General features: G+C 49.6%; 1 protein-coding gene across 1 annotated transcript; it reads right to left on the bottom strand.

Annotated features, from left to right (window-relative positions):
* Positions 1-61: 61 nt before the first annotated feature.
* On the bottom strand, positions 62-24,151 carry NOXA1 (NADPH oxidase activator 1). Its single transcript, XM_084821389.1, has 13 exons — positions 23,752-24,151; positions 21,562-21,644; positions 19,244-19,352; positions 17,281-17,415; positions 16,055-16,162; positions 15,689-15,748; positions 12,730-12,811; positions 11,582-11,646; positions 11,033-11,202; positions 8,988-9,093; positions 7,949-8,072; positions 6,452-6,597; positions 62-3,652 (listed from the first exon to the last, which is right to left on the bottom strand). Exons 1-12 carry the CDS (start codon positions 24,016-24,018, stop codon positions 6,503-6,505), a joined length of 1,404 nt encoding a protein of 467 aa, XP_084677515.1. The 5' UTR covers positions 24,019-24,151; the 3' UTR covers positions 62-3,652; positions 6,452-6,502.
* Positions 24,152-25,578: the final 1,427 nt, after the last annotated feature.

Below are 25,578 nucleotides of genomic sequence, written 5' to 3'. Positions count from 1 at the left end.
GACACCCCAGTAGGTAACCAAGCCAGGTCTATAGGCAAACACCACCACCAATCCAGAATTTAACTGAAATGCATTAAAAGTTTTATTTCAGAAAATTACAACATCGAATAACCAACGTTGTGGTTACATGAGCATAATTCAGAAGGTGTTCTGTGATTACAGCATCAGCAGCGAGTGTAGATGTCCCCCACAACTGAGACTAACAAAAAGGGATGCTGGCATTGCTGTTTGAATAATAAGACTCCTTCACAACACCATCCTGCACTCTACTTGCCTTTCAAAAGCTAAAGAAAAACATGGTAAATAATCTAATTTCCACTCGACTTCCTTCTGCACACTGTGAAAAGCTAAGCTAAAGCACTGCGAAGTTCCTCTAGGCCAGTGGTGCGCATGCTTGTGCATGCGCATGCAAACACACACTGAAACAGACAAATGCACACAGATGAACATAGGAATGAAAACACACACACTTACTTCAAGGAAGGGGTTAACTTGTTAGTGCTAGCAAGAGAAACCTTATCGCTGATTGGAAAGAAGGGAAGGATTTCTCTTGCTAGTGATAACAAGTTAACCCCTCCCTTCTCTCTGATCCAATTGTGCCGGTGTGCGCGACGCGTGCGTGTATTTGTGTGTGTTCACATTTGTGTTTCTGTGTGTCAGTGTTATGGTGACCCAGACCAAAAGGTATTAAGTAAGGGCGTCTGCACAACATGAGCTACTCAGCAAAATCTCTCTCCCCACCCAGCCACCCACTGCACACACCACCCCGAGTTAGTGTCTGCACATGCATCAAAGCTCTGTTCTTCACTTGCAAAGCACGCACCTGGTGCAACATGCTACGTGGTGTGCTTCCAATGCAAACTTTTATCCAGCTCTCCCCACCTTTAATTCAGAGATGTTAAGAAATCAAGAGTCTTCTTTGACATGGCTCTGGGGGCTTCTCAAATATGAATCTGGGGTCTTTTTGTGTGTGTGTGTGTGTGGGGGTCTTCTTTTAGGTTTCCCCAAGGCCCTCACTCAGGCTATTTCAGGACCAGGGTAGCAGTTTCAGTTTGAAGCAATTTCCAGGGGGGAGACCATGTTAATCTGTTGCAGCGAAAATGACAAGAGTCTTGTGGTGTCTTAAAGACGACCACAATTATTCTGACATAAGCTTTTGCAGACAATAGCCTGCTTCAGCCGATGCACGGAGTATTAGGAAGAGTTTCAGAATAGCTGCGTTGAATTTCCTTCTGATCTCACTGTTTATAATCACACACACACATACACACACGTACTATACAGAAACCTGAAACGATCCATAATACTTCACACTCAATACTTCCTCCAGGACAAATTCCCGGAGGAGAAGGCTATCAATGGCTACTGGTCCTGATGGCTCTGTGCCACCTCCAGTACCAGAGGCAGTGAGCCTATGTGCACCAGTTGCTGAGGAACATGGCTGGGAGGGTGCTGTTGCGCTCATGCCGTGCTTGTGGGTTCCTGGTTGACAGCTGGTTGGCCACTGTGTGAACAGAATGCTGGACTAGCTGGACCCTTGGACTGACCCAGCAGGGCTCTTCCGATGTTCTTCTGTTCTTACCCATCTGATGAAGAGCACTATAGCCCGTGAAAGTTTACAACAGAATAAATGTAGTCATTTGAAGCAGTTTCTTCAGGACTCTGCTAGCAATATTATTTAACCCTTTCTGTAGCAAATTAACTTTGCCCAAATTAGGAGGGAGGCGGAAAATAAGACAAAGAGCACTGGAGATGTTTTAGGATTGGGGGGGGGGTAATACTTGCTTTTTTGCAAATATCAACGAAGGGCACACATGTTGGCAAAAGCAGGCAGTCATACAAGGCTGTGGATCCGTTACCCTGCATCATATCCTCTGAGAGAGTCAACATTTGCATCACGCTGTCCACCACAACCCCAAGACCTCTTTCTTGGTCAGCCGCGGCTAGCTCAGATCCCTTGAAGTTAGGATGTTTCCCCCCCACACACACATGCACCACTTTACACTTGCTTATATTGAACCACATTTGTCATTTTGATACCCATTCTCCCAGTTTGGAGAAATCCTTCTGGAGCTCTTCGCAACCACTTTTTGTTTTAATCACCCTAAATAATATGGTGTCATCAGCAAACTTGGCCACTGCACTGCTCACGCCTAATTAGAACATAAGAAGAACCTTGATGCTGGATCAGACCAAGGGTCCATCCAGTCCAGCATTCTGTTCAGACAGTGGCCAACCAGCTGGCGACTGGGAACCCACAAGCAGGACACAAGCACAACAGCACCCTCCTGCCCATGTTCCCCAGCAACTGGTGTACCTAGGCTCACTGCCACTGGTATTGGAGGTGGCACATAGCCATCAGGACTAGTAGCCATTCATAGCCTTCCCCTCCATTAATTTGTCTTACCCTCTTTTAAAGCCATCCAAATTGGTGACCATCATTACATCCTGTGGAAGTGAAATCACAGTTTGACTGTGTGCTGTGTGAAGAAGCCCTTCCTTTGATCTGTCCTCTCAAATCTCCCACCAATCAGCTTCATGGGATGACCCCTTTGGGTCCTAGTATTCTGACAGAGGGAGAAAAATGTCTCAATTCCAGATCACTGATGAATAAGTAGAAAAGCATTGGTCCCAGTACTGTTTACATCTCTCCGCCTTCCACTTCAGAAGTGCTGTTGATCACATGCACTCAACACATGCACTCGCGGTCCCTAGCACTGTTTCCAAACTCTCACTGCACCTATAAGTGACTTTATCAAGCATCTTTTGTTGTTTTGCTCTAACCTATCAGGCATGTAGAAGCAGTTGTAAAGCATGAAGAGAAAGGTTAATTGTGTGTTCACCACTGAAGTAATACACATGATTGTGTAAAGCCCCCCCCCCCCATAAGACCATTAATCCAGGGTCTAAAATTAACTAGCTGCACCACTAATAAAAGATCTATTCATAGGAATCAGGCCATAAACTCATAGCAATAATAAAAGCACACGCAGGGGAAATCCTGCAGTGCATGGTTGTTTAATGTGCATTTTTCACACAAGCTGGAGGATCTGTCTTTTGCCTGGCACATTTTATTTTTTCACAGGAAAGAGCAAAGCAGACAACTCCTAGTCCATGCCCTGATTCTGTCAACTCAATATATATATATATAAGCACACGTCTTGAGTGATTTGCTATTTCCTTATGAGCTCAGATGGCTTTAAAAAGAGGAGGAGCCAGGCTTGTGGAGGAAGAGCGCACTCTCAGCAGCAGCGCAGTGGCAAATTCTGACGCGCAGGGGCTTGCCACGACAGTCCCCAGAGCCAGCTCCCCAAGAGAGTCCAAAAATGGAGGCAGCTGTGTCAATCCACATCAACAAACCAGTTCTAGCGCTTTGCAGCTCCACCCGGAGCAGGTTTTTTATAAAGAGAATGGGTCTTAATTGACCATTCAAGACCAAGCCAGTGTGGTGTCATGGTCAGAGTATTGGAATGGGGCGCAGAAGACCCGGGATCTGGTCTCCTCTCGGCCATGAAGCTCGTTGGGTGACTTTGGGCCAGTCACTGACTCGTGGGGCTTCTTCACACGGAGCTTTTATCCTGCTAATGAGATTGGTTACTCACGGACGTTTGCGGGTTCTTCAGATGGCGCCGTCAACCTCCAGGGCATCTCCCTTAATAATAAATGAACTTTATTCCATTTTTTTTAAAAGATCAGAGATAATGAGCTATCAAATTACAGCACTTGAGTTCCGCTTGAGTTCCCTCCATGAGAAGAGGAAAAGTCTCAATCTGGACCACAGTGCCATCTAGCGGCTGTATAATGAAACATGCGGAAGACTCAGATAAGCGAGGGAAGGAGGGGGGGAAGAGCGTGTAAAGGGAGTCCATCATAATCCTGCATTTAAAATGGAAGCAGAAAGCCCCGTTTTAAAAGCAGGATTTTAGGCTGGTGCAGAGATGCTCTCGGCCTAAACCTGTTGGGAATATTGCAGCCTCGTTTGCAAATTACTGGAAGGGGGCAGAGTTGCAGTTAGTTAGCTCATGGAACGTTGGACCACAGCTAGCCTCAGGATCTCTATAGCCTACAGTGTGGTTTCCTGTGCTCCTTCCCTTCCTTTCCTGTGCCCCCCCCTCTAATTTCCACCATTGCTGGGAGCACATGGATGTGCTGTCTCTCTCCTACCTGTGTAATGGAACACAAAATGGACTGAACAAACTCCTTTTGAAACCCTGTGCTGTACCTGGATCTTACATGCAAGAATATTGTGGGTAAACTGTTTTACTTCTCTTCACTAAAGAAGGGCGTGGTCTCCCTTTTTAGCCTTGTGTGCAGGTGGGACTGGTAACTGCTCATTCAGTCCTGCCTGTTGTTTTTTCTCTGCTAACTGCCTTTCTCACAAGAGGCATCATCACCAAATGATTCCCATCAAAACCTACCTCGCAGGGTCGTTGTGAGGAGGAAAGAAAGAGGAAGAGGACCACGTAAGGTGCCTGGCCAGAGGGAAAAAGGCAGGATGCGAATGTAATGGTATAATAAAGCTGCTCCAAAATACTTTGCATCACAGCAGGGGACAATATAGTGTTCATTTGCCTCCAGCTGCTGTGATGACTGCAGCTAATCTCAGAAAGGGCAGGAAAGTTGGGGGGGGGGATGATGTCAGCGTCCCTGCTGATAAAAAAAGCGCCAGTGCCTCATCCCTGTGAGCCCCCCCACACACACCACTGCCTACAGGGGGCTATTAGTCATGACGTCTAAATGGAACCTTCAGGTTCAGCACAGTAGATCACTCAATCAGTGGAAGCCAGTGGCTCTGATGTCAGTGGGGCAGTGAATCTGCTCCGGGTCTCAGTCAGAACCAGTCAGAACTCTAAAGGAGCTATCGGGGCTGCGCAAGGTAAGACTTCTGACTGGTTCTGGCTGAAACCCAGAGCGGATTCACTGCCCCACTGACATCGGAGCCCCCGGCCTCTGCTGCACTGAAAGCTGTTGCTGCCCAGGTGGTGAAGGGCTGTTGACTTCACGTCCTGCCTGTGGGCTTCCCACATAGGCATCTAGTTCGCCGCTGTGGGAAACCGGACGCTGAACTTGATCAGGCCCAGCACCAAGGGCTGGCATGGCAGGGCACCTGCCGAGGGCCCGCACCCCAGCAGGGGCCCCCTGACCAGAGCCCCCGGACGTGCTCCTCCCCTTCTCCATGGCAGCCTGCTTGTGCCCCTGCCTCTCGCTCCGGCCCAGGGAAGGGCGGTGGGGCGCCGGAGGAGCAGGAGACACCGCGGCCTACTTGTTCCCTGGCTTTCTGCCTGCCAAGGAGCAAGAGCAGCGGGTGACAATGGTGGTGTCAGGGTGGACACGAAGCCCGTAGAATCCCAGAGTAGTTCTGATTCTGAGGAAGAGCAGTCGCTCCTGGGAGAGGAGCGCGCTCCTCTTTCCCAGGGCCCACAGCTGGCAGAGATTCCTCCCACCAGCATTCCTAGCTTAGATAGCAGTCCTGGAAGTGACAGAGCGCGGGAAGCAGACCTGCTGGACGCGCGACGCCGACGCAGGGAGCGGCGCCAAATGGAGGGCGTGGAAAGGAGGCACAGTGCCAGGTTGGTGCGCAAACAACGGTTGCGCCCAGAGGATCCAAGGGAAAAGGGGAGGGACTCTCCCTAGCCCATACGTTCAGGGTCTGCCAGTGATTCTCCTTCAAACAGGGACCAACTGTTCCCACTTAGAGCGTAGGTACTCTGCTGCTCATAGCTAGTTGCTATTAGCTAACAGTAGAGTTGTTAAGTTGTAAAAGAGGAATAAAGCTTTGAAAAGAATCCCTTTGTCTGTGTCTGGAGTTGGCTACTGGATTAGACTGAAAGAGGCTGCCAAGGAGCCCTTGACAGCCGGTGAGAAGGTAAACTCACTGAGGGAAGTTGAGGGTGCCTTTCCCAAGGGCCCTCCAAAACCGGGACCTGGCACTAGACTTGATAATGGACCACTGGTCCCATCCAGCTGGACTCTTAGGCGTATTTTGAACATGCCAGTAGGTCCCAAACCTTTGGGGATCAGTGAGCACATTTGGAATTCTGAGGGAGTGTTGTGGGCGCTCTCACAAAATGGCTGCCATGGGAAGACTGGCCCATCCATAAAATGGCTGCTGTATTGGACATGGCTGGTCACAAACACTCCTTTCCCAGAAGGCAAACTGGTGAGCCTAAAAGAACAGTCACTTGCCCAAGAACCGAAGTCCGAGGCAGAGGTGGGGGCTGAGCTCCAAAACACAAAACCGCTCTTTGGAACTCAAATAAAGATGGCATTGGCAGGTGGCGCTTCACTTTGCAGCGTGCCGGCCTCCCAGTTAAAAAGAGAAGATCATAAGAAGTGAAATAAAAGATCAGAAAGTGTAGGAAGCCTGGCGGGCGCCAAGAGAAATGCCTGCGGACACATTGGTTTCTATGGGCAACATGTTGGAGAGCCCTCAGCAGAGGAGGTGAGGCACCTGCCACCGGTGTGTGTGGGGCACGGAGGGAACAAGGCCTCCTCTTCTCCTCTAGAGGTAGGTGGCGGCGCTCTCTTGCACAGCAAAGCATTTGGGGAAAATGCCAACGGCTCCGTTGCAGCGCCCTTCCAGCCATTCCTCGTTCACTGTGGAAACACAAGGGGGTCTCGGGTGAGGAGAGGGTGGTGACTTATGGGAAAAGCAGCACATTCAGCGGATGTTAGCGGGTGGACCCAGGACCAGCTCTCCTCTCAGGCAGAGTGACGCGGTCACCTCAGGTGCCGAGGCGAGGGGTAACAGTAATGAGGTAGAGCTGAGTATTCCACACCGTCTGTCCTACAAACTCGTAAGCTGCTGACTTCAGGGGCAGTAAAGCAGGGGTGCGGAACCTCTTTCAGCTCGAGGGCTGAATTCCATTTCCGAGAAGCTCTCGGGGGCCGCATTCCAGTGGTGGGTGGGACCGAAGTACCCCCAAATACCAGCCTAAGTAAGCTTTAAGTTCTTACTGCCCATAACTACGCTTTAGGAGGGGCATTTCAACCTTTTAGAATGGGGGGGAAAAAACAGCACAAAAGCCAGGAAACCAGCTGAAATCGGTGCCTGGAGGAATGGGGTGGGGCATAGGGAAAGGGGAACCCCAAATTCTGAGGAATCCCAAAAGGCCAGATTGGGACTCCAGGACAGCTAGATTTTAATAGATACAGAGAAGAGGTGTGAAGGTTTGAGACCTACAGTTGCAAAAGGAAAAAAGTCAGGTTTAGGGGCTTAGGGAGGGGTGCAGTGTTGGGAGGAGGTATTCCTGAGAGGAGTAGTTTCATTTCTCCAGTTAAGTGTCAGTTTCATTTCTCCGCTTAAGTTTCATTTCTTCAGGTTTGAAGCAGTACTTTCGGGTTTGGGGGAGGAGGATATATAAAGAAAGCGAGAAAGCCAGTAAGAGCAGAGACAGTCAGAGCCTGAAGTGAGAGCAGAGTCTGAAGAGTGAGCAGGAAGAAGCAGCCGAGAAAAGTCTAAGGACAGCTAGGTTAAAGAAACTTGTGTTTTGAAAAAAATATTTTCTTTTCATGCCTTTTGTATCACTCAGCTCTGTTGTGTAAATACCTTTAGTTGTAATTTGTTTGCTTTAAATCTACTAGCAAACTGCTGTGGTTAAACCCTGGGTCTAGAGTGTCAGTCTCCCCACATCTACAGCCTAAACCCCATGTTACTGGGAAGGGGAAGTTTAAAAGAAGAAAGGTGGGACTCTTAAGGAGGCAAGAGAGCTTTAAGGGGTTGCTTAGGGGGTCCAGGTCATTAGGGGAACCTTGACAAGAGGGAATTTTGGCTAATGCAGCTTCTCACCCCTTCAGGACAAGCTGCATTGGCTCAAGTTCTCTCTTTTGTGCAGCTGTTCAAAACATACTGGCACTCTGTACCCAGGGTTTACCCAAAGGAAACATTACCAGGGGTGCATCTCCATGCCCTCCCCCAACACCCAGTCTCGGATCTCTGCTCCCTAACCTTCAGAGAGAATCTCCAGCTTGTCACCTTCCTTAAAATTCAGGTCCTCTTGCGCCTGACCGGCATAGGGATGGTGCGCAACCATGCAGTACAGTACCGGTCTGTCCACGCTTTCTTCTTTACCCTTCAAAACACACAAAACAGGGCTGGATCAACACAAGCAGTGGAATGAGGAGGTGGTGAGGCCTGGGATGGAAGAGTGGACTTCAGACTGCATCCAGAGGATGCCATTTTGGAATGATACCGAATCAATAAAGAAATTAAATCTCCCCACAAGTAGAAAGCTAGCAGCGCAGGGAGGGATGCTCCAGCTGAGTCCCTCTCTATGTTGTGCTAGTTTTCTACTTGCAGGGAACTGGGGTTTTGTTCTTTTAAAAACAACAACATACACATAAGGAAAATGTACATGTTCACAGCAGAGATCAGAAAAGTCTGCCATTAGCACCACCGCCAATTATTAATATATTGCACCTTTTTCTAGGCTGCTTTGGGAAACCATCCTGGCTGAAAAGGAGAGGATAAACTACGGGTGCAGAATGTCAGGGCCGCAGGCCAAATCTGGCCCTCCAGAGTTTCCCAGATGGCCACGCCTCCTTCCCTGGCTCCACCCTCTTTCCCCCAAACTTGGATTGTTTGGTGTGTGTTTTCTGTGTTTTTTTCCCCATTCTAAAATGTTGAAATGCCTCTCCAAAGGCTTAGTTACTGGCAGGAGGAGCTTCAAGCGAACATATGCCAGGATCTTTGGCCCCGTCTCTTTTGCCTTTGGCCTTGCCCACCATTGGAATGTGGCCCCCGAGAGCTTTGCCGTCCCTCGGGCTGAAAGAGGTTCTGCAGCCCTGGTGTAAACATAACAAATGAGTTTAAAATGTGATTACCCATTGCAGTCTGAAGAGGTTATGTCCATCTTCCTCCTCCGTATTGTACCACTGAATTCCCACCTCCTTGTGTTACATGTATACACTGAGCCTGAGTCAAGGCAGCATGGAGAAAAAGAATCCCTGTCTTTGAGACAGAAAACCCAAGGCGATATAATACGTACCTGGCACCAAAGGGTCAGGTGACCCTCTTGTACCTCTTGCCATACAGTCCTCAGTTCCTCGTCATTCTTTATAGGTATTAACTGGTCACTGCCTGGAGGCCTGTACCTGCAATGGGTCAGTGACACAGTCAGGCACATGAACGTATGATTCAACAGGGATAAATGTAAAGTGCTGCAATTAGGAAAGAAACAAAAACAAAGACAGCAACTGGACAGCTATAGGATGGGGAATAACCGGCTTGGCAGTAGTACGTGTTAAAAGGAACTCAGGATTGTCATCGATCACAAGCTGGATATAAGCCAGCAGTTTGGTGCAGCTGCAAAAAAGGCAAATGCAATTCTAGGCTGCATTAATAGAACCTGAGTTTCCAAGATAGGAAGTAATAGTTCTACTTCATGCTGACCTAATCTGGAATACAGTGCCCAGTTCTGGGTGCTACACTCTGAGAAGGATGTAGACCAGGGTGCAAAACCTCACACTTGGGGGCATTTTTGCCCCCATTCTGAAAGTTTGAAATCATTCTCCTAAGGTTTAGTTACTGGCACGAAGAGCTTTAAGCTAAAGATGCTGGTAGTTTTGGAGAAGAGAAGACAGAAGGTGGGGGCATAATTACACTCTTCGCATACCTGTCAGACAGAAAAGGGCAAATTCTGGTTCTCTCGGGGAGCAAAGGGAAGGACTAGATCTAATGAGTTTAAGTTTCAGGAGGGTAGATTTTGGCTGAACATTAGGAGAAACGTATTTATTTATTACATGTATATACCGCCCAGTAGCCAAAGCTCTTTGGGCAGTTCACAACAATTAAAACCATAACATCCAAGACAATAAAATACAATGTCAATATTTACAAGTTTAAAACGACAGCATAAAAATAAAAACGACAGCCAAAGAGAACCGAGCTGTGGTGCAAAGATTTAAAATACAATACCAGATTTAAAGCAGAAACTGAAAAACTGAAAGGCCTGGGAAAAGAAAAATGTCTTCGCCTGACACCAAAAAGAGCACAGTGCAGGCGACAGGCAAGTCTCATTGAGAAGACGGTAAGACCAGTTCAGCAATGGAACCAATTACGTAGAGGAGTTGGTGGGCTGGTGCTGGCAGAGGTGGCAAAGCTCTTTCAGCCCCAGGGCCAAATTCCATTCCGGAGAAGCTCCTGGGGGCCGCATTCCAATGGTGGGCGAGGCTTACGTCAACAGGGGCGGGGCCAAAAATGCCCGCCTATTGTAGCTTCCAGCTCTTCCTCACAGTCACTAAGCCTTAGGAGAGGCATTTCAGCCTTTTAGAATGGGGCGGGGGGGACAGCGCAAAAGCACCCCGGGATTACGGGTTCACAGAACCTAGAGCTGCGCCCAAATGGCCTCTCAAAATTCTCCAGCCTATTTGCGGGCAGAGAAATGGTGCGGAGGGGGGACAAGTTCACTGAATTTCTCCGAGGGGAGGAGAAATTCTTCAGCAGTTTCTCTCAGACAGGGCTCACTGTCGGCAGGGGCTGCAGCACAGCTTCTTCCTTTTCTCCTACGGGTTTTGGGTTTATTGCGCTGCTCCTGCAAGTGGCAACAGCATCAACTGTGGTGAGGCTCTTCTGAGGCAGAATTCTGAATTTCTTTTGGTGGTCTTCTTGAGCTTCCCTAATCACCACGAGGTGGCCGAGGGTGCCAGTGTGTTTTCGCTCTCTATTGCACATCTTTCCGTCGCTCTGCAGCCTCCCAGGTCGCCTGCACTTCCTGAACCGAAAAAGGCCCATGGGAGGAATGGCCTCAGGACGCCTTCCTCATGATGGCTTTAGCTGAAGTGCAGGAAGCCAAGGAGGCTGCAGGCTGCCACAGAGGTTATTGTACGCTGACAGACAGGACACTCCTGCACACTCCTTGGCCACCTCATAGGTCAGGTAAGCACAAGAACCCCATGGGAATTTCTCCAAAATTTCTCCTCCTTTGAATTTCTTTTTGAAAGCAAAATTTCTTTTCTTTTTTTATCAAATTGAATGAGAATGGTTGAAAAAAAATGTGGGAGAAATTTTCGGCACAGCACTAACAGGACCTACCTCAGCGTCATCTGTGCCGCCTGCCGACGGAAGTCCTCTTGCAATAGGGCGCTGAGGCCAGCCAGGGACAGCATGATGCCCACTTTCCGATCCACAGTGTAGGAACAGTGCACCTTTAGCAGGACGGGCCTGCTGTTCATGTGAGCGGCTTCCCCTTGCGCCAAACGGACCTGTTCGAGAGATGGGACGCGAGCTACGGTGAACCAGGGCGGAGGAATAACTTGGAGCAGATTTCAACTTCTGCCAGGCTGTTTGTGGTGTGATCACGAAAACCACTGGCTGGCTTCATACAACACGAGAAGCCAGAGTACGGGTGGAGAGAACCTACTGTTTGTTGTTGGGACATGAACCATGGGTTGTTCGTGGTTAATAAACCACGGTTTGTTCACACGGCTGGGTTCACACAACGCAACAACCCAGGATTCAATGACAACCCATGGTTCAACAACAACCAACACTCAACCTATACTCTGGCTTGTTGTGATGTTCGAACCCAACCATTTTGTGAGATGGGCATCTCTTATCCCAATGGTCATGGGAAGGTCTCACCTCTAGGGCTGTTTCGAGATCAGCACCACCAGCGTCTGCCCTATCCACATTTCCCTCGGTTGGGCCTGCAAAGCAAAACTCATTGATTAGTTTATTTTGTTGCATTTTGATCCTGCCTTTCTGCCAGGGGATGTGCTAAAACGAACGACAGAGGGTAGCCATTGGTAACTTCCTTCCAAATGGCCCCATGGGAATCAACTGGATGTCGAAGTGGCCAACGGAAATGCAGTGCGTTGACACAAGGGTGGCCGGGTTGCCAACACAACAGCTGTGGTGTTGATCTTCTGAATAGCTCCCGAGTTATAGGATTAATATTACTAAATTGGAGTTGTTAACTTTTTAAATGTACAGCAAAGGAATGAATAATACTGGAAGGTCAGACAAAATTTAAAGTTAACAAACTGTCACAAATGAACATTTACAGGAACTAAATTATGATATATTGGAAAATGAAATAAAGGATGATTTGGTAGACAGGAACATCTTAAACTAGCTTTTTTAGGAAGATAGCAGCAGTAAAGATGAATATGCTTCGTATTTCTTAAGATTTTTAAAAAATAATTTTGTTTTTAACTAGGGTGGGGGGGCATGCAGGAAAGTGAAGTGCCACCCTCCAGCAACATCTTTATTTGGGTTCCAAAGAGCGATTTTGTGTTTTGGAGATCTGAACCCACCTCTGCCTTGGACTTCAGTTCTAAGGCAAGTTACTTTTCTTTTTAGGCTTACCACTTTGCCTTCTGGGAAATGAGTGTTTTGTGACTGTCCACATCCACCATGGCAGCCATTTTATGAATGGGCAAGGTGCCCCCATGGCAGTCATTTTGTGACAGCACCCACAACACTCTTTCAAAAGGTCAACTGTGGCCACCGACCCGAAAAGGTTAGAGAACCCTGCCAATATGTGGGCAGTACTCAGGAATCAAATGAGTGGGAGCTTTTAGTGGGGAGAAACATGCACTCTGCCCATGCTCAGAGGCAATTTTCATGTCAATTATTCATTGATTTGTTTATTTCATGCGGAGAACCTGATATAAAAGTAGGATCCTATTGCATCTTTGGGCCTTGATTCAAGTGAAGCCCTAATTTATATCCTAAAATCTGTCTTGCTTCACCTCCACCCCCAAACATATGCCCATCTTGTAGCTGACCTGGTTTCTGTATCTTTGGTTTCTCACGGGGCCAGTTGGGGGACGCCATTCCAGGTGGGGGGGGGACCCAGTTGATGACTTTCTGAAAGAACAGGGAAACATTAAGTCATGCCAAATTCCTTGCAAAAAAAGATGCCACTCTCTCTTGAGGAGTGGGGGGGGGGGCGGGTGGCAAAGAAGAAGAAACTTGCCTGGTTCAAGAGTGGGCCAAAGCAAGTGATTCAGAAGACGTTCCAGCATACCCAGGACAAGGTTGCCCACTTTTCAACTGGCCCTATTGCTGTGCATTTGAACAGCAGCCTTCCCTGAAGCTCTCAGCAGGGGGAATATGCTTATCTGTGTTGTGATATGTTTCACCTGTTGACGTTTGCATATTGAGCTCCTCTTAAGTAGCACAAGAGCTGCCCACATTCAGGTCAGTTGGCAACCCTAATGGCCATGGGACACATGCTGGCGGGTGCAGGAGTTGGGGAAGTGGAAGTCAAAAGGATCTAGGTGACTTTTAAGAAGACAGGCAATACCTCCAGGCAGAAGCCAGCACATAAAGAGCAGGGAACCAGCACACTTGAGGGGGAGGTATTGGAAACGGGTTTTATTCGCATTCTGTTTTTAATATTTTTAATATGGTGTTTTAATCTTCTATCTTTTTTACTATGGTACGTCCTATGTTCACCGCTTCGGAATCTGTTTTAGATAGGGAACGATATACAAATGTTGCAAATAAATAAATAAATGGAGCCTGAATCAATGAGAACTCCAAATGCCGTAACAATGGGTTGCAGGGTGTGAGGATTGATAAGCAGTTGGTTGCTTGGTGCCTCTGGAACAACGACACTGGAAAAGTGGTGGTAAAAGTGGGATAGATATAATTGTCCTTGACAGGGGACAGAGCTTCATTCCTCTACACTATTTTGCGTACCTTTATGTGAGAAAGCAGCGTACAAGACGATGATGATCATCATCGTCGTCGTCTCTAGGAAAGAGGAAGGAGCAAAGGAGACAGGAGCAGGCAAGGGAACATCAGGCCTGCTCCAGCTGGACTGCCCCCCACCCCTGGGAGATGAGAGAAGTGGGGCCATTCCACCAGGCCTGCTGAGACTTTTTTTCCTCTTCCTTCCCCACTCCTTTTTCCTTGTGTGTCGTGTCTTTTTTTGATTGTACGCCTGCGGGGGCAAGAACTGTCTTGTGGTAGCGATTGCATGTAAACTGAACCGGGAGCCTTTTGTGGTGAGGAGGAGCGGGATAAAAATATTTTAAATAAATACATCATGAGCCAAAATTAGTCGTCCCAAGGGAGAGGGGAACAGAGACGGTGCTTCTGCTTTGGGATTTCCCCATTAGCCCAGAGCTCGTAGCATTTTGCGGCCCAAGTAGCCACCTGACTAGCCCTAAAACTAGGGCAGCCCTAACCTACCCCTGGCACACCCTGACTGATGTGCCCACCCCCGGAAATGGCAAGCTCTCACCTGCCCAGGGAATTGCCCCACAGCAGGGCAGTCTCATCTGGGTGATAAGACGTGCGTGCCGTACACGCTCCGCACCTTGGAGAGCTCCTTTAGAGTCCGGACTGGCTCTGGCTGAGACCCAGAGCGGATGCACCGCCCCACTGCCATCGGAGCCTCCAGCCTCCACTGAGACCATGTCTACACGCACCCCCACGAAAGGTGGAGCGGAGCCAAACGCCCCACCCCACCCTTCCGCAGGCATGTGGGGATGAGATCATGGTCTCCCAGGGCCTCCGCTGACCGCACAAGCAAAATATGTGTCTGTTTGGGGGACGTCGCAGCTTGGCTCCATGCTCCTGGAGTCACTCAAAGCACTGTAGTATTTACTTAGTATTTAAGGGGCTCCTCAATTTGTGGCAGGCAGGCTGAACCTCAGATCTGCGGGCCCAAATGTGGCTCCCCTGACGTCCCAGTCTGGCCACCGGGGTCCCCTATGTGCAGTGGTGTCCCAGCTTTTGTGTAGTTCTTTCCCCATTCTAGAGGTCGAAATGCCTCTTCTGAATATTCGTGACGGGAAGTAAGAGTTTTAGGCTACAAGAGGCTGGTTTTTAAGAAAATCTTTGGCTCCGCCTCTTTTGCCTTTGGCCACACCCCCTTTGCCTTCACCCCGCCCACCACTGGCACGCAGGCTCCCGTGAGCTTCTCTGGAACGGAATTAGGTCCTCTGGACAATAGGAGGTTTGACAGCCCTGACTTATAGGGAGGAACCTGCTGCTGAGGCCTGCCACGTATGCTCCCGGCAGAGGCTCTGCACCTTAAACAGCAGCACGGCAGGCAGAAATCTAACCAGCACAGCTTCCCCCACTGGGGGGAACTCTGCCATCACCACCATCCCCGCGTATCCAGGCGTGCTGCTGATGCATGCTGCAGGAAGCTGCACCGGTTAGATTTCTGCATGGGAGGGAGAGGGAATGACAGCTCTATCCCGCTTCCCTTGTTACTATGGGAAGGATTGCCACCAGCCGTAACCTTTTTTTCCTCTTCCTTCCCCATTCATTTTTCCTTGTGTGTCGTGTCTTCGGAAGGCTCCTCCTCCCTCATCTGTCACTACCGCCAGCCATTCCAGCAGGCTGTACAGAGGAAGAAGAGAGGAGAAGCAGGGCTATTCCAATAGCCGTGCTGAAAGACTCCTTTTTTCCCCTCTTCCCTCCCCCTCCCTTTTTCCTTGCATGTCGTCCCTTTTTAAGATTGTAAGCCTGCTGGGGCAGGGACCGTCTTGTCTTACTGATCCCATGTAAGCTGCGCTGGCATCCCTTTTGGCTGAGAAGCGGGACAGAAATAGTTTAAAGGAATCACTTTAGGAGCTCTTGAGAGGGAAAAGCGTCCCCTGGGAATAGTCTGCCTGTTACACAGCTGTCGAGCCAGAGGAGCCCTGCTGTAGAGAAATGTTGGCAACTGCCATCTCCGGGATGAGAACCTGTGTGGCTGTACTGCATAACACATCCCTGACTCACCTGGGCCTGCAGACCACGAAAGCTGCTCCAGTTATCCTCCACAAAAGCGGAGGAAATTACCTGTGAGAGGAAGGAGGAAATAGAACATGCATGTGCTCTTTATGCCTGGGGTCCCCAGAAGGCCACCCCCCCCCCAAGCATATCAGGGAAAGACTCGGTTAGAACCCTTCTTCTGACACGACCGTTTTCCACATGGAGGGGATTATATCTGTACAGAGCAGCATTTTGTCCTTTATCCCTCCACCCCCCACAACTTGGAATCTAAAGCAGTACAGCCCAGAAGCGGGTTGACGACTTCAGTGAGGACTAGGCGCATGACAACAAAATAACATCACCCTCTTTTAGCCAAGGAGTTGCAGGTGCTACCTTGGACTGACCCAGGAAATCCTTTTCTTCCAGCTCTTCCACATCCCTTGTCGGAGGCCTGAAAATCTCCCCCAAAGGGACACTTCGGGGTTCCAGGAAGAGCTGCTCCTAGAGTAGGACAATTCAAAACAAGGTTTGTTTATTTATTTGAAGTCGCATTATTTTTTTATCCCACTCCTCAGCCCAAAAGGCCCAGGGAGCGGCTTAAATACAATCAGTAAAACAAGACCATCCCAGCCCAGGGTCTTGCAGTCTAAGACATGACACGCAAGGAAAACGGATGGAGAGGGAAGACGAAAACATGAACAGGAGCACAGAGTTCCACCCTCCCCAGTTCACAATCCCACTGTAAGTACGCAAGAACAGCCCTACTGGATCAGTCAAAAGTCCATCTCTGGGGCCTCCAATGTGGTACCTGTGGGCACCAGTGTGTCCGCAGACCCTTTCTATTGGCGCCTGCCAGACTCCCTGCCCGTCCTAATTTTTATCTCATGTCCTAAGATTTTTAATTAATCGTTCTTGAACTGGGAGGCTGGCATGCTGCAAATTGAAGGGCTGCCCTCCAGCACCATCTTTATTCAGCTTCAAAAGAAAGTGGCTTTCCTGTTTTGGAGCTCAGGCCACACCTCGGGCTTAGGTTCTTGGGCAAGTGACTTTCTTTCAGTCTCGCTCATTTGCTTTTGGGAAACGGCTACCCTGGCAGCCATGTTATGAACGGGAAAGCCCCACCCTATTGCAGCCATTTTGTGAGAGCACCCTCAAGACACATTCCAAATTACAAATGTGCCCAGCGAGCCAAAAAGGCTGGGGACCCCCCATCTAGTCTAACATCCTGGTTCCCACACTGGGAAGATGGATGCTTCTGGAAAGTCCGCGTGTGAAACACGAAGGCAATAGCCCTCTCTGGTTGGGTGTTCCCACCATCTGGTATTTCCCGGTATGTTGCCTTTGAACATGGAATTTCTGCTGGATCAGACCAAAGGCCCATCTTGTCCAGCATCCTGCCTTCCCTCAATGGCCAGGCCAGACTTTCCCAACACCTTCCAGATGTGTTGGACTGCAACTCCCATCATTCCCAGCCAGGGACAATGGGACTTGTAGTCCAAAAATCTGGTCCGGGAGGACTGCTTTAAATCCAAGTGCATGCTGGACCCTGTTGCTTCTTCCTGACTTTGTGGGCTGGATCCACATTTCCTGTTCCAGCTGAAATAGGACCTCCAATTTACCTGCACCTGCTCCAGGGCAGTATCGAGCTGGGGGATTTGGCCTTTGTGGGGCTGCTCAGCGGCCTCCTCCAGCGTTCGCCGCGCATCCTGCCACCTCCCGAGCCGGCACTGAGCTGCGGCGGTATTGTACTGCACCTGCAGAAAAGAACAAGGATGCGAGCTTTGGCAGTCACAGAGGATTCTTCAGCAGAGAGGAGGGAGGAACGAAACTCAGCCGGATAATGCAGTTGCCGTGGCTATCTGCGGATGTGGCCTGAAAAGTTGTCCCCAGTGAGTCCAGATGAATCTTTTGATCCACTTGCTCCAGGTTTCTTGTGTGGGTCCTACAAGGACTTTGATCGACAGCAGGGTTTTGACTGGGGTCTCCAGTGGGGTGCCCATAGGTATCAATGTGCCCACAGACACTTCACTTGTGTGCCCATCAGGCTCCCTGACCCTCCGGTTGTTTTTTTCTTGTTCCTTACGGATTATTATTATTTTTTTATTTTTATTTTTTTAAACTGGTAGGCTAACCAGCACCACCTTTTTCCGTTTCCAAAGAGTGGTTCTGTGTTTTGGAGCTCAGACCCCCACCTCTGCCTTGGACTTTGGTTCTGGGGCAAGTTTTCTTTTAGCCTCACCGGTTTGTCTTCTGGGAAATGGGTGTTTTGTGACGGGCGAGGCCCACCCAGCACGGCAGCCATTCGATGAATGCGTGGCAGCCATTTTGTGAGAGCACCCCCGACACTCTCTCAAAATCCCAAATGTGCCCACCAACCCCAAAACGGTTGGGGACCCCTGGCTTTGACGTTTCCTTGACAGCTGCAAGTCTGAAGCTGCAAGCAATCCCTAGACCCACCTTCCTGGGAGTTCAACTTCCTCTTGAACTCAATGGGGCTTCCTTCTCTGTAGACATAGGTAGAACTACACTGTCAACTGCCTTATTATTTTGTAAGGGTGCTTCTAGACAAGGATTTTTTTGCGCCATTGTGCTGCCTCATTCCTGGAATTTTACCCAGATGTGTGCGTCCAGATGTCTGTTATCTTCCGATCGTAACCCTCCTGTGTTTTCCCAGTGCTGCTTCCATCTCTTTTCTTACCTCAGAAAAGCCGTTAAACAGAAAAAAAGATGGAATAGCTGCAAAAGGACTTCTGATCGGTAGCGCCAGGAGACCTCCATCTGGAAGCACCCACCTGTATTGTGCTAATGCAGGAGTGGGCAAATTCTGGGGGTCCGGGGACCACACCCCTCCCTGCCAGATTCATTATAGTATCAGTGGAGCTCCTGTAGAGTTCTGACTGAAACCCAGATTCACTGACATCGGAGCCACCAACCTCCACTGCATGGAACCCACCAGGAACCAAACCCCTCCCTGCCGCCACCAAAATTGCCCCAACCCCATTGAATTTGCCACCCCAAAACCTGGTGTTAAAGCAACTTCACGCTCCTGGAAGCCTCGTCTCAATGAGAAATCACCGCTTGTTCTCTGCTGCTGCGCTGCAAATTCGGCAGTACGGCTGTGGGGCCAAAGGCACGGGCTGCAAAAAAGGCCTGAGGGCTGCATGTCGCCTGGCCCTGTGCTAACGTTTGAGAAATTCTAGAGTATATATGCAGTGGAGGTGGGGGGCTCCGATTGCGGTGGGGATGCGAATCCATTCTGGGTTTCAGTCAGAACCAGCCAGAACTCTAAAGGAGCTATCCAAGGTGCAGAACTCACCTTCAGAGTTCTGGCTGGTTCTGACTAAAACCCAGAATGGATGCACAGCCCACTGAAATTGGAGCCACCAGCCCCCACTGTACATATGCATGTATTACTTTGACCCACCATGGGAGAAAAGAAGGTCACCATTTTGATTGTTCCAGGGGTCCCATCGGAATGCCCTCCCAAATTAGGGCTGTAGGAAGAGGGTCTAGATGCCAAGTGCTGACCCACACCAGCCATCTTTTGGCTCCATCATCAAATGATGCTCTGCCATCCCTTACCTCCCAGGTACACAACACAAACTTGAGACCTAGTTGCTTGTAATCAATGCACGTGTTCTTTCGGAGGTGCATCAGAGCTAGTCTGCAGTCATTCAGGGCTTCGTCGTACCTGCCGTGGGAAGAGACATACACTGTGGGGGGACGTGGGACAGGGCCTTCTCTGCTGTGGCACCCCGGTTGTGGAATGCCCACCCCTTGGAGGCCCGATTGGCTCAGACATTTCGGCACCAAGTAAAAACATAGCTTTTTACCAAAGTCTTTGAGGGCTAAATGCATTCCCTAAAGTAGCACACTGTTTTAACTGGTTTATTGTTTTAGGTTTTAATTGGTATTACCTTGTTTAATCTTCAATATGTTTTTAGCTGTTTAAGTTATTTATTGTTTCATTCTGTTTAAATTGATTTTATCTGTACACCACCCTGAGATCTTAACGATATAGGACAGGATACAAATGTTTTAAATAAATAAGAGGAGGGGGGAATCAATTTGGAGTCAAGTGCAGATACGCGCTTTTATTCTTTACTAGCGAATGGAGCTGGCTTCTCACAGGTTGGAATAGATCTCAGCTCGATACATGAAAGCCTTCATGCAAAGCTGTCAGTGCTGGACACATTCTGCCCACCCCATATGAATGAAGCCACAACCACTGGCACCCCTAGGCACAGCCCTTGCCATGGCGCACCCCTCTAGCCCCTTGGGGGAGGGGTCTGCCCACTCTGTTCCAACGTGTGGGGTGCCCCACAGCAGTGGGGAGGGGGCAGGTGTATAAATCTGTCCCTCGGCTTCCTAATCTGCCCTGGCTTCAAACTGCATGGACTGCAAAGCTATGTGCTGGTTAGGGAAGTTTGCCACCTAGTGACTGAAGATGTTAGTGCAGGCTTCAATTGCATGGACACATTTAAATGAATTAAAATTAATTCATGTGTTTTGTAAAACAAAAGAACCCCAAGGAGCACACCCCTAGTCCCCTTAGGTTGCATGCCAAGTGTCAGGTGTCTGGATTTCACAGCCTCGGCACTGTGGCATTGATGGACAGACAGACACACATCTTCTTTTAATTGCAGTTGTCTACCTATCTACACACACAGATGCTGAGCATGAAAAAGTGATGTGCTGGTTAAGCACGCCTGCCACCTATTGACTGAAAATGATACTATGGGCTTCAAACAGAGAAACATGTTTGCATTAATTAGAATTCATTAACATGTTTGAAAAATCAAATATGCCCAATATGCATACCCCTAGCGTCCCCTCTCTAAGCATGCCAAGTTCCAGGTGTCTAGGTGTCATTGTTTTGTGACTATGGTGCTAACAGACAGGCCAACATCCTCTTTTACTATTACAGAATATAATGAAGCCTGAGGACTGAAAAGATCCGTGGTTTGTGGAAAGGGTCAGGGCAACATGCAGGGCCTTGGAGGTAGGGATGTCAGAGAATTCCGCCACGGATCTCGGTGAGGCCAAATGCCAGTGCATTCGGCCCCCCGAACTCCGTGGTGGAACGGCCTGCCCCCCCGCGGATCCCCCCCGGGACGAGACTTACCTGGGGCGGATGTTCCGGGCGGCAGCAGCGGCGGCGGCGGCAGCAGCGGCTGGTCTTCCAACCGGCTGCCGCTGTCGCCATTTGCAGTCTTGTCTTTTTTTTTTTTTTTTTACAGAGACGTGATAGGCTACATAAGTTTTTACGTAGCCTATCATGTCTCAGTAAAAAAAAAAAAAGATGAAGAAAAATAAGGAACGCAAATGGCGGCGGCTATAGCCGCCGCCATTTGCGTATGCGTTTCCCCCCCCCTTACCCAGAGCCCTCCGCGGCCGGAAATCTGGCTGCAGATGGCCCTGGCCTGGGCCTGGCCGGCTGCTCCGCGGAGCCTCCACGGAGCACAGCTGGCTTTCGACGATTCCGGGGGGGAGGACCGGAGCGCCTCCCCCCCAGCGGAACCCAGCGGAGCCAGGTAAGCGGGGTTTCATACACCCCTACTTGGAGGGCTGGATTTGGATCCCAGGAAGGCCGCACTTGGCCTCAGGCCCTCTCTTGTAGAACCAAGGCACAAGCAGAAAAACCAAGGCTTTGCGCAAACATGCCAGCATTGTTGGTATGTTGGTCCATTTTCTTTCAGCCCCACCCCTTTCCTTTGGCTCCACCCCTTTTGCCTTCAGCTCCGCCCACCATTGGAATGCCCCCGGCAACTTCTCCAGAACGGAATTTGGCCCGCAGGCTGAAAGAGGCTCCGCACTCTTGCTCTACAAACGTCGTTGGGCTCCCATTATATTTGTGGTCTCAATCCTCATCCCCCTTGAATGAGAGAAACGGCGCTCACCTCTCCAGCCGCAGGCAGATGTAGCCTCTCTGGAAGAAGCCCACGGCTAAGCAGTTGTCTTTGGAAACAGTCTGTTCAAACGCCTGCAGGCAGAAATAAAACTACCCATTAGGGCCGAGATGGCCAACTTCTTTTTTTCCCTTGCACCTGTGCTCCAAACAGGAGGAGAAGAAATTAGATAACTGAAGCTTTTCTGGGCACAGGGGTGAAGTGGTAAGAAATGCTTCTCTCGTTCCAGTTCCGCATGTCGGGCTGCTTAGAGGCAGAAGAGCATAGAATCATAGAATAGTAGGGTTGGAAGGGGCCTACAAGGCCATCGAGTCCAACCCCCTGCTCAATGCAGGAATCCGAGTCAGAGCATCCCTGGCAAGTGGCTGTCCAGCCTCGTCTTGAACGCCTCCAGTGTGGGAGAGCCCACCACCTCCCCAGGCAATTGGTTCCATTGTCGTATTGCTCTAACAGTCAGGAAGTTTTTCCTGATGTTCAGCCGGAATCTGGCTTCCTGTAACTTGAGCCCATTATTCCGTGTCCTGCACTCTGGGATGATCAGGAAGAGATCCTGGCCCTCTTCTCTGTGGCAACCTTTCAAGTACTTGAAGAGTGCTATCATGTCTCCCCTCCGTCTTCTCTTCTCAAGGCTAAACATGCCCAGTTCTTTCAGTCTCTCTTCATAGGGCTTTGTTTCCAGTCCCCTGATCATCTTTGTTTGGCAGGGCTAGTAATAAAAAGTTGGCAGCCTTAATTAGAACAGCCTTCTCTGTGTTGGTAAAGATTGAAAACGTCTTTCCCATGGACCTCCCAAAACCCTACTAGGATGGTATTCCTAGGTATTCAGAGACCATGTTTGAACTGGACCTAATTCCCCAAGGCAGAAAATGTTTCTCTTCCCGAATCTCTGGCCTTACGCTCTTGCTTCACGCTGCTGCAATGGAACCGCTCCCCGGAACGAGGCACCAAGGACGAGACCTATTCAGTCGTCGTTCCTTCCATGAAAACGAACAATCCTGGGGCTTAGCTGTATCCCGTTGTGTTCCTTCCGGCGCCTCCGGAAGACATCAGGAAGCCTTCCATGAGAGACCAGCCGCGGTTTATTAAGTTCGGTCTTATCTGAACTTGTTTCTTTTAAAATGTTTTAATTGTTTTAACACGCTGTTTTATTCTTTTATTTTTGCTGTTCGCCACTCCGAAATCATTTGATGTGGAGCGGTATATAAATATTGTAAATAAATAAAATACAATAAATACAATAAATATCCCCTGGACCTGGAAACAGCGCTTGTTTCATCCCAGCCCAGGCTTACTCGGTGATGAGGGAAAGGCACTTTTTACATCCTCTTTAAAGAAGACATGAGTTTTAAACAGGACTGAGATTCTACGACTGCCTGAACTAGGCGAGCTCAATAACGGGAGGGATGGCACCGCTGGCTCATTTCTTCAGAAAACGGTGGGAAGTACTGCCCTTTCTCAGGGCCAGCGTCAAGGGTCCACATGGCCAGGCACCTGCCCAGGGCCCACACCCCAGCTGGGGCCCACGGACAAGAGCCCCCTGGAGTCCCTCCTCCACCGTTGCCACCTGCTTTTTCCCCTGCCTCTCGCTCTGGCCCAGGCGACGGAGGTGGGAGCAGGGATGAGAAAGAGGAGGAGGAGCAAAGACAGCTGGTGACCACAGTGGTGAGCCAGGAGTGGCTGCGGCTCTCTCTTGTGGGTATACTCGGAAGTAAAAAAGAGAGTTTGTGGAGAGAGGCAGTATGCTGCAGTGGTTAGTGTTGGATTAGGACTGGGGAGATCTGGGTTTGAGTCCCCACTTGGCCATGAAGCTCACTGGGTGATTTGGGGTCAGTCCCTGACTCTCAGCCTAACCTACCTCAAAGGATTGTTGTGAGGATAGAATGGAGAGGAGGGGGACCATGTCAGCCACCTTGGGTTTCTTGCAAGAGGAAAAAAGTGGGGTATAAATGTAATAATAAATATGAATAAATAATAACAGGATTCTAGTCCCATCTCGCCCCTGAAGCTCACTGGGTGACTTTGGGCCAGCCCCTGACTCTCAGCTCAACCTACCTCACAGGGTTGTTGTGAGGATAAAATGGAGAGGAGGGGGATCACATAGGCTGCCTGGGGCTCCTTGGTGGGACATAAATGTAACCAACAAACACCTGGAGTTGAAACTGTGATGTGTTTCTCACTTACCTCCAGAGCTCCCTCCAGGTCCCCTTGGAGGAGGAGCAGGGAGCCAACGTTGAAATCAATCTTGGAGGTTGGATTTGCGATGCTGCGGAAGATGTTTAAGGCGGATTCCCCGTCCCCCTTCTCCAAGGCCAAAACGCCTTCGTTCCAGCGCCGTACCAGTTCACGGTAACCCATAGTCCAAAAGCGGTGATTTGACTCCGAGAATTCACGCAGCCCCTGCTTGCCCCAGCTTTGCTTTCCAAGTGATGCAACCAGGAAGTTCAGCATCCTTTTCCTTTGTTGTTGCCATCCCAGCCAGGCTGGCCTTTATTGCTCGCACACAAGGAAATGCAGCTGAAAAGGAGGAGTCTTTCTCACAACTGACGTGACCGTTCATGGACAAAGCTCTTTCTGTACAGAGCTGGAACAGACAACAAACCCTGTCTTTGTCTGTATCTATTTATTGTCAGGTGCACTGCCTTTCTTTCTATTTTCATTACATGCCCAGGTGTGCGGCATATGTGTAGACTGAATTTTGCAATCGTGAACACATTTGCGTTTCAAGAGACTTACCGGGGGTGGGGGGTGGGAGTTGGATTGCCCTTTTTTTTCCTTTTTGCTGGGGTATGTGAAGGTGATTTGTGGAGCAGGGCAGGGGTTGTAGATTCCTACCCTGGCCTGATCGACACCTTGTGTCATATCACTACAATCCCATCATAGTAATGCTATATCACTCTTGCGCTTTTATACCACGTAGGACACACAATGACATTTGTTTAGGGATGTCAGAGAATTCTGCCACGGATCTCAGTGAGGCCGAATGCCAGTGCATTGAGCCCCCCGAAATCCATGGCGGAATGAAGCCCCCACCCCCCCAACCCACAAAAGGCGTGCAAAACGGAGCACTTACCTGCTGCCGTCCGCACTGACTTGCGAATGGTGGCCGCAGGGCGGCCGCCATACACTTCATCATAGCCGTGATAGGCTATGTAAATACTTACATAGCCTATCACAGCTAACGCAGGGACGCCTTTTGCGTCCCTGCAGAGGCCGTGATGGGCTACATAAGTATTTATGTAGCCTATCATGGCAAGCCACACACACAAAAAAAAACAGCGTACGCAAATGACGGCGGCCGCCATTTGCGTTCCCTATTTTTAGCCATTTTAGCCTACGTAAATATTTACGTAGGCTATTACGGTGAAAAACAAGGGGAATGCAAATAGCGTAGTGGGCGCTATTTGCGTTCCATTTTTTTCGCCGTAATAGCCTACGTAAATATTTACATAGGCTAAAACGGGCGGGGGGACACAAATGGCGCCCACTACGCTATTTGCGTTCCCCTTGTTTTTCACCATAATAGCCTATGTAAATATTTACGTAGGCTAAAACGGCTAAAAATAGGGAACGCAAATGGCGGCCGCCGTAGCAGCCGCCATTTGCATACGCTGGGGCTTTTTTTTTTTGGGCTTGCCGTGATAGGCTATGTAAATACTTGCGTAGCCTATCATGGCAGCTTCGCAGGACGCAAATGGCGGCCGCTATGGTGGCCGCCATTTGCGTCCGCAGCAGCCCGTCCGCGGCCGGAACTCTGGCTGTGGATGGCCCCGGCCGGTGGCTCCACGGAGCCGCCGTGGAGCAGAGCCGGCCCAGGGAGGATTCCAGGGGGAGGGACGGAGCGCCTCCCCCCCACCGCGAATCCAAGCTCCGCAAAGGTAAGTGACTTTCGTACATCCCTACATTTGTTGCAGTATTTTGGATAATGTGGAATAAAAAGCAGGAAATAACACTATGGCAGTGGTATATCGAATGTGTAGTGTGCCCCAACAGTTATCAGCGCACTTCAAT

The sequence above is a fragment of the Heloderma suspectum genome, chromosome 14 (assembly GCF_057233095.1).
Source record: "Heloderma suspectum isolate Gila_16-S chromosome 14, 16-S_ref, whole genome shotgun sequence".
Taxonomy (NCBI): domain Eukaryota; kingdom Metazoa; phylum Chordata; class Lepidosauria; order Squamata; family Helodermatidae; genus Heloderma; species Heloderma suspectum.
This window is presented reverse-complemented; position numbering and strand designations above follow the sequence as displayed.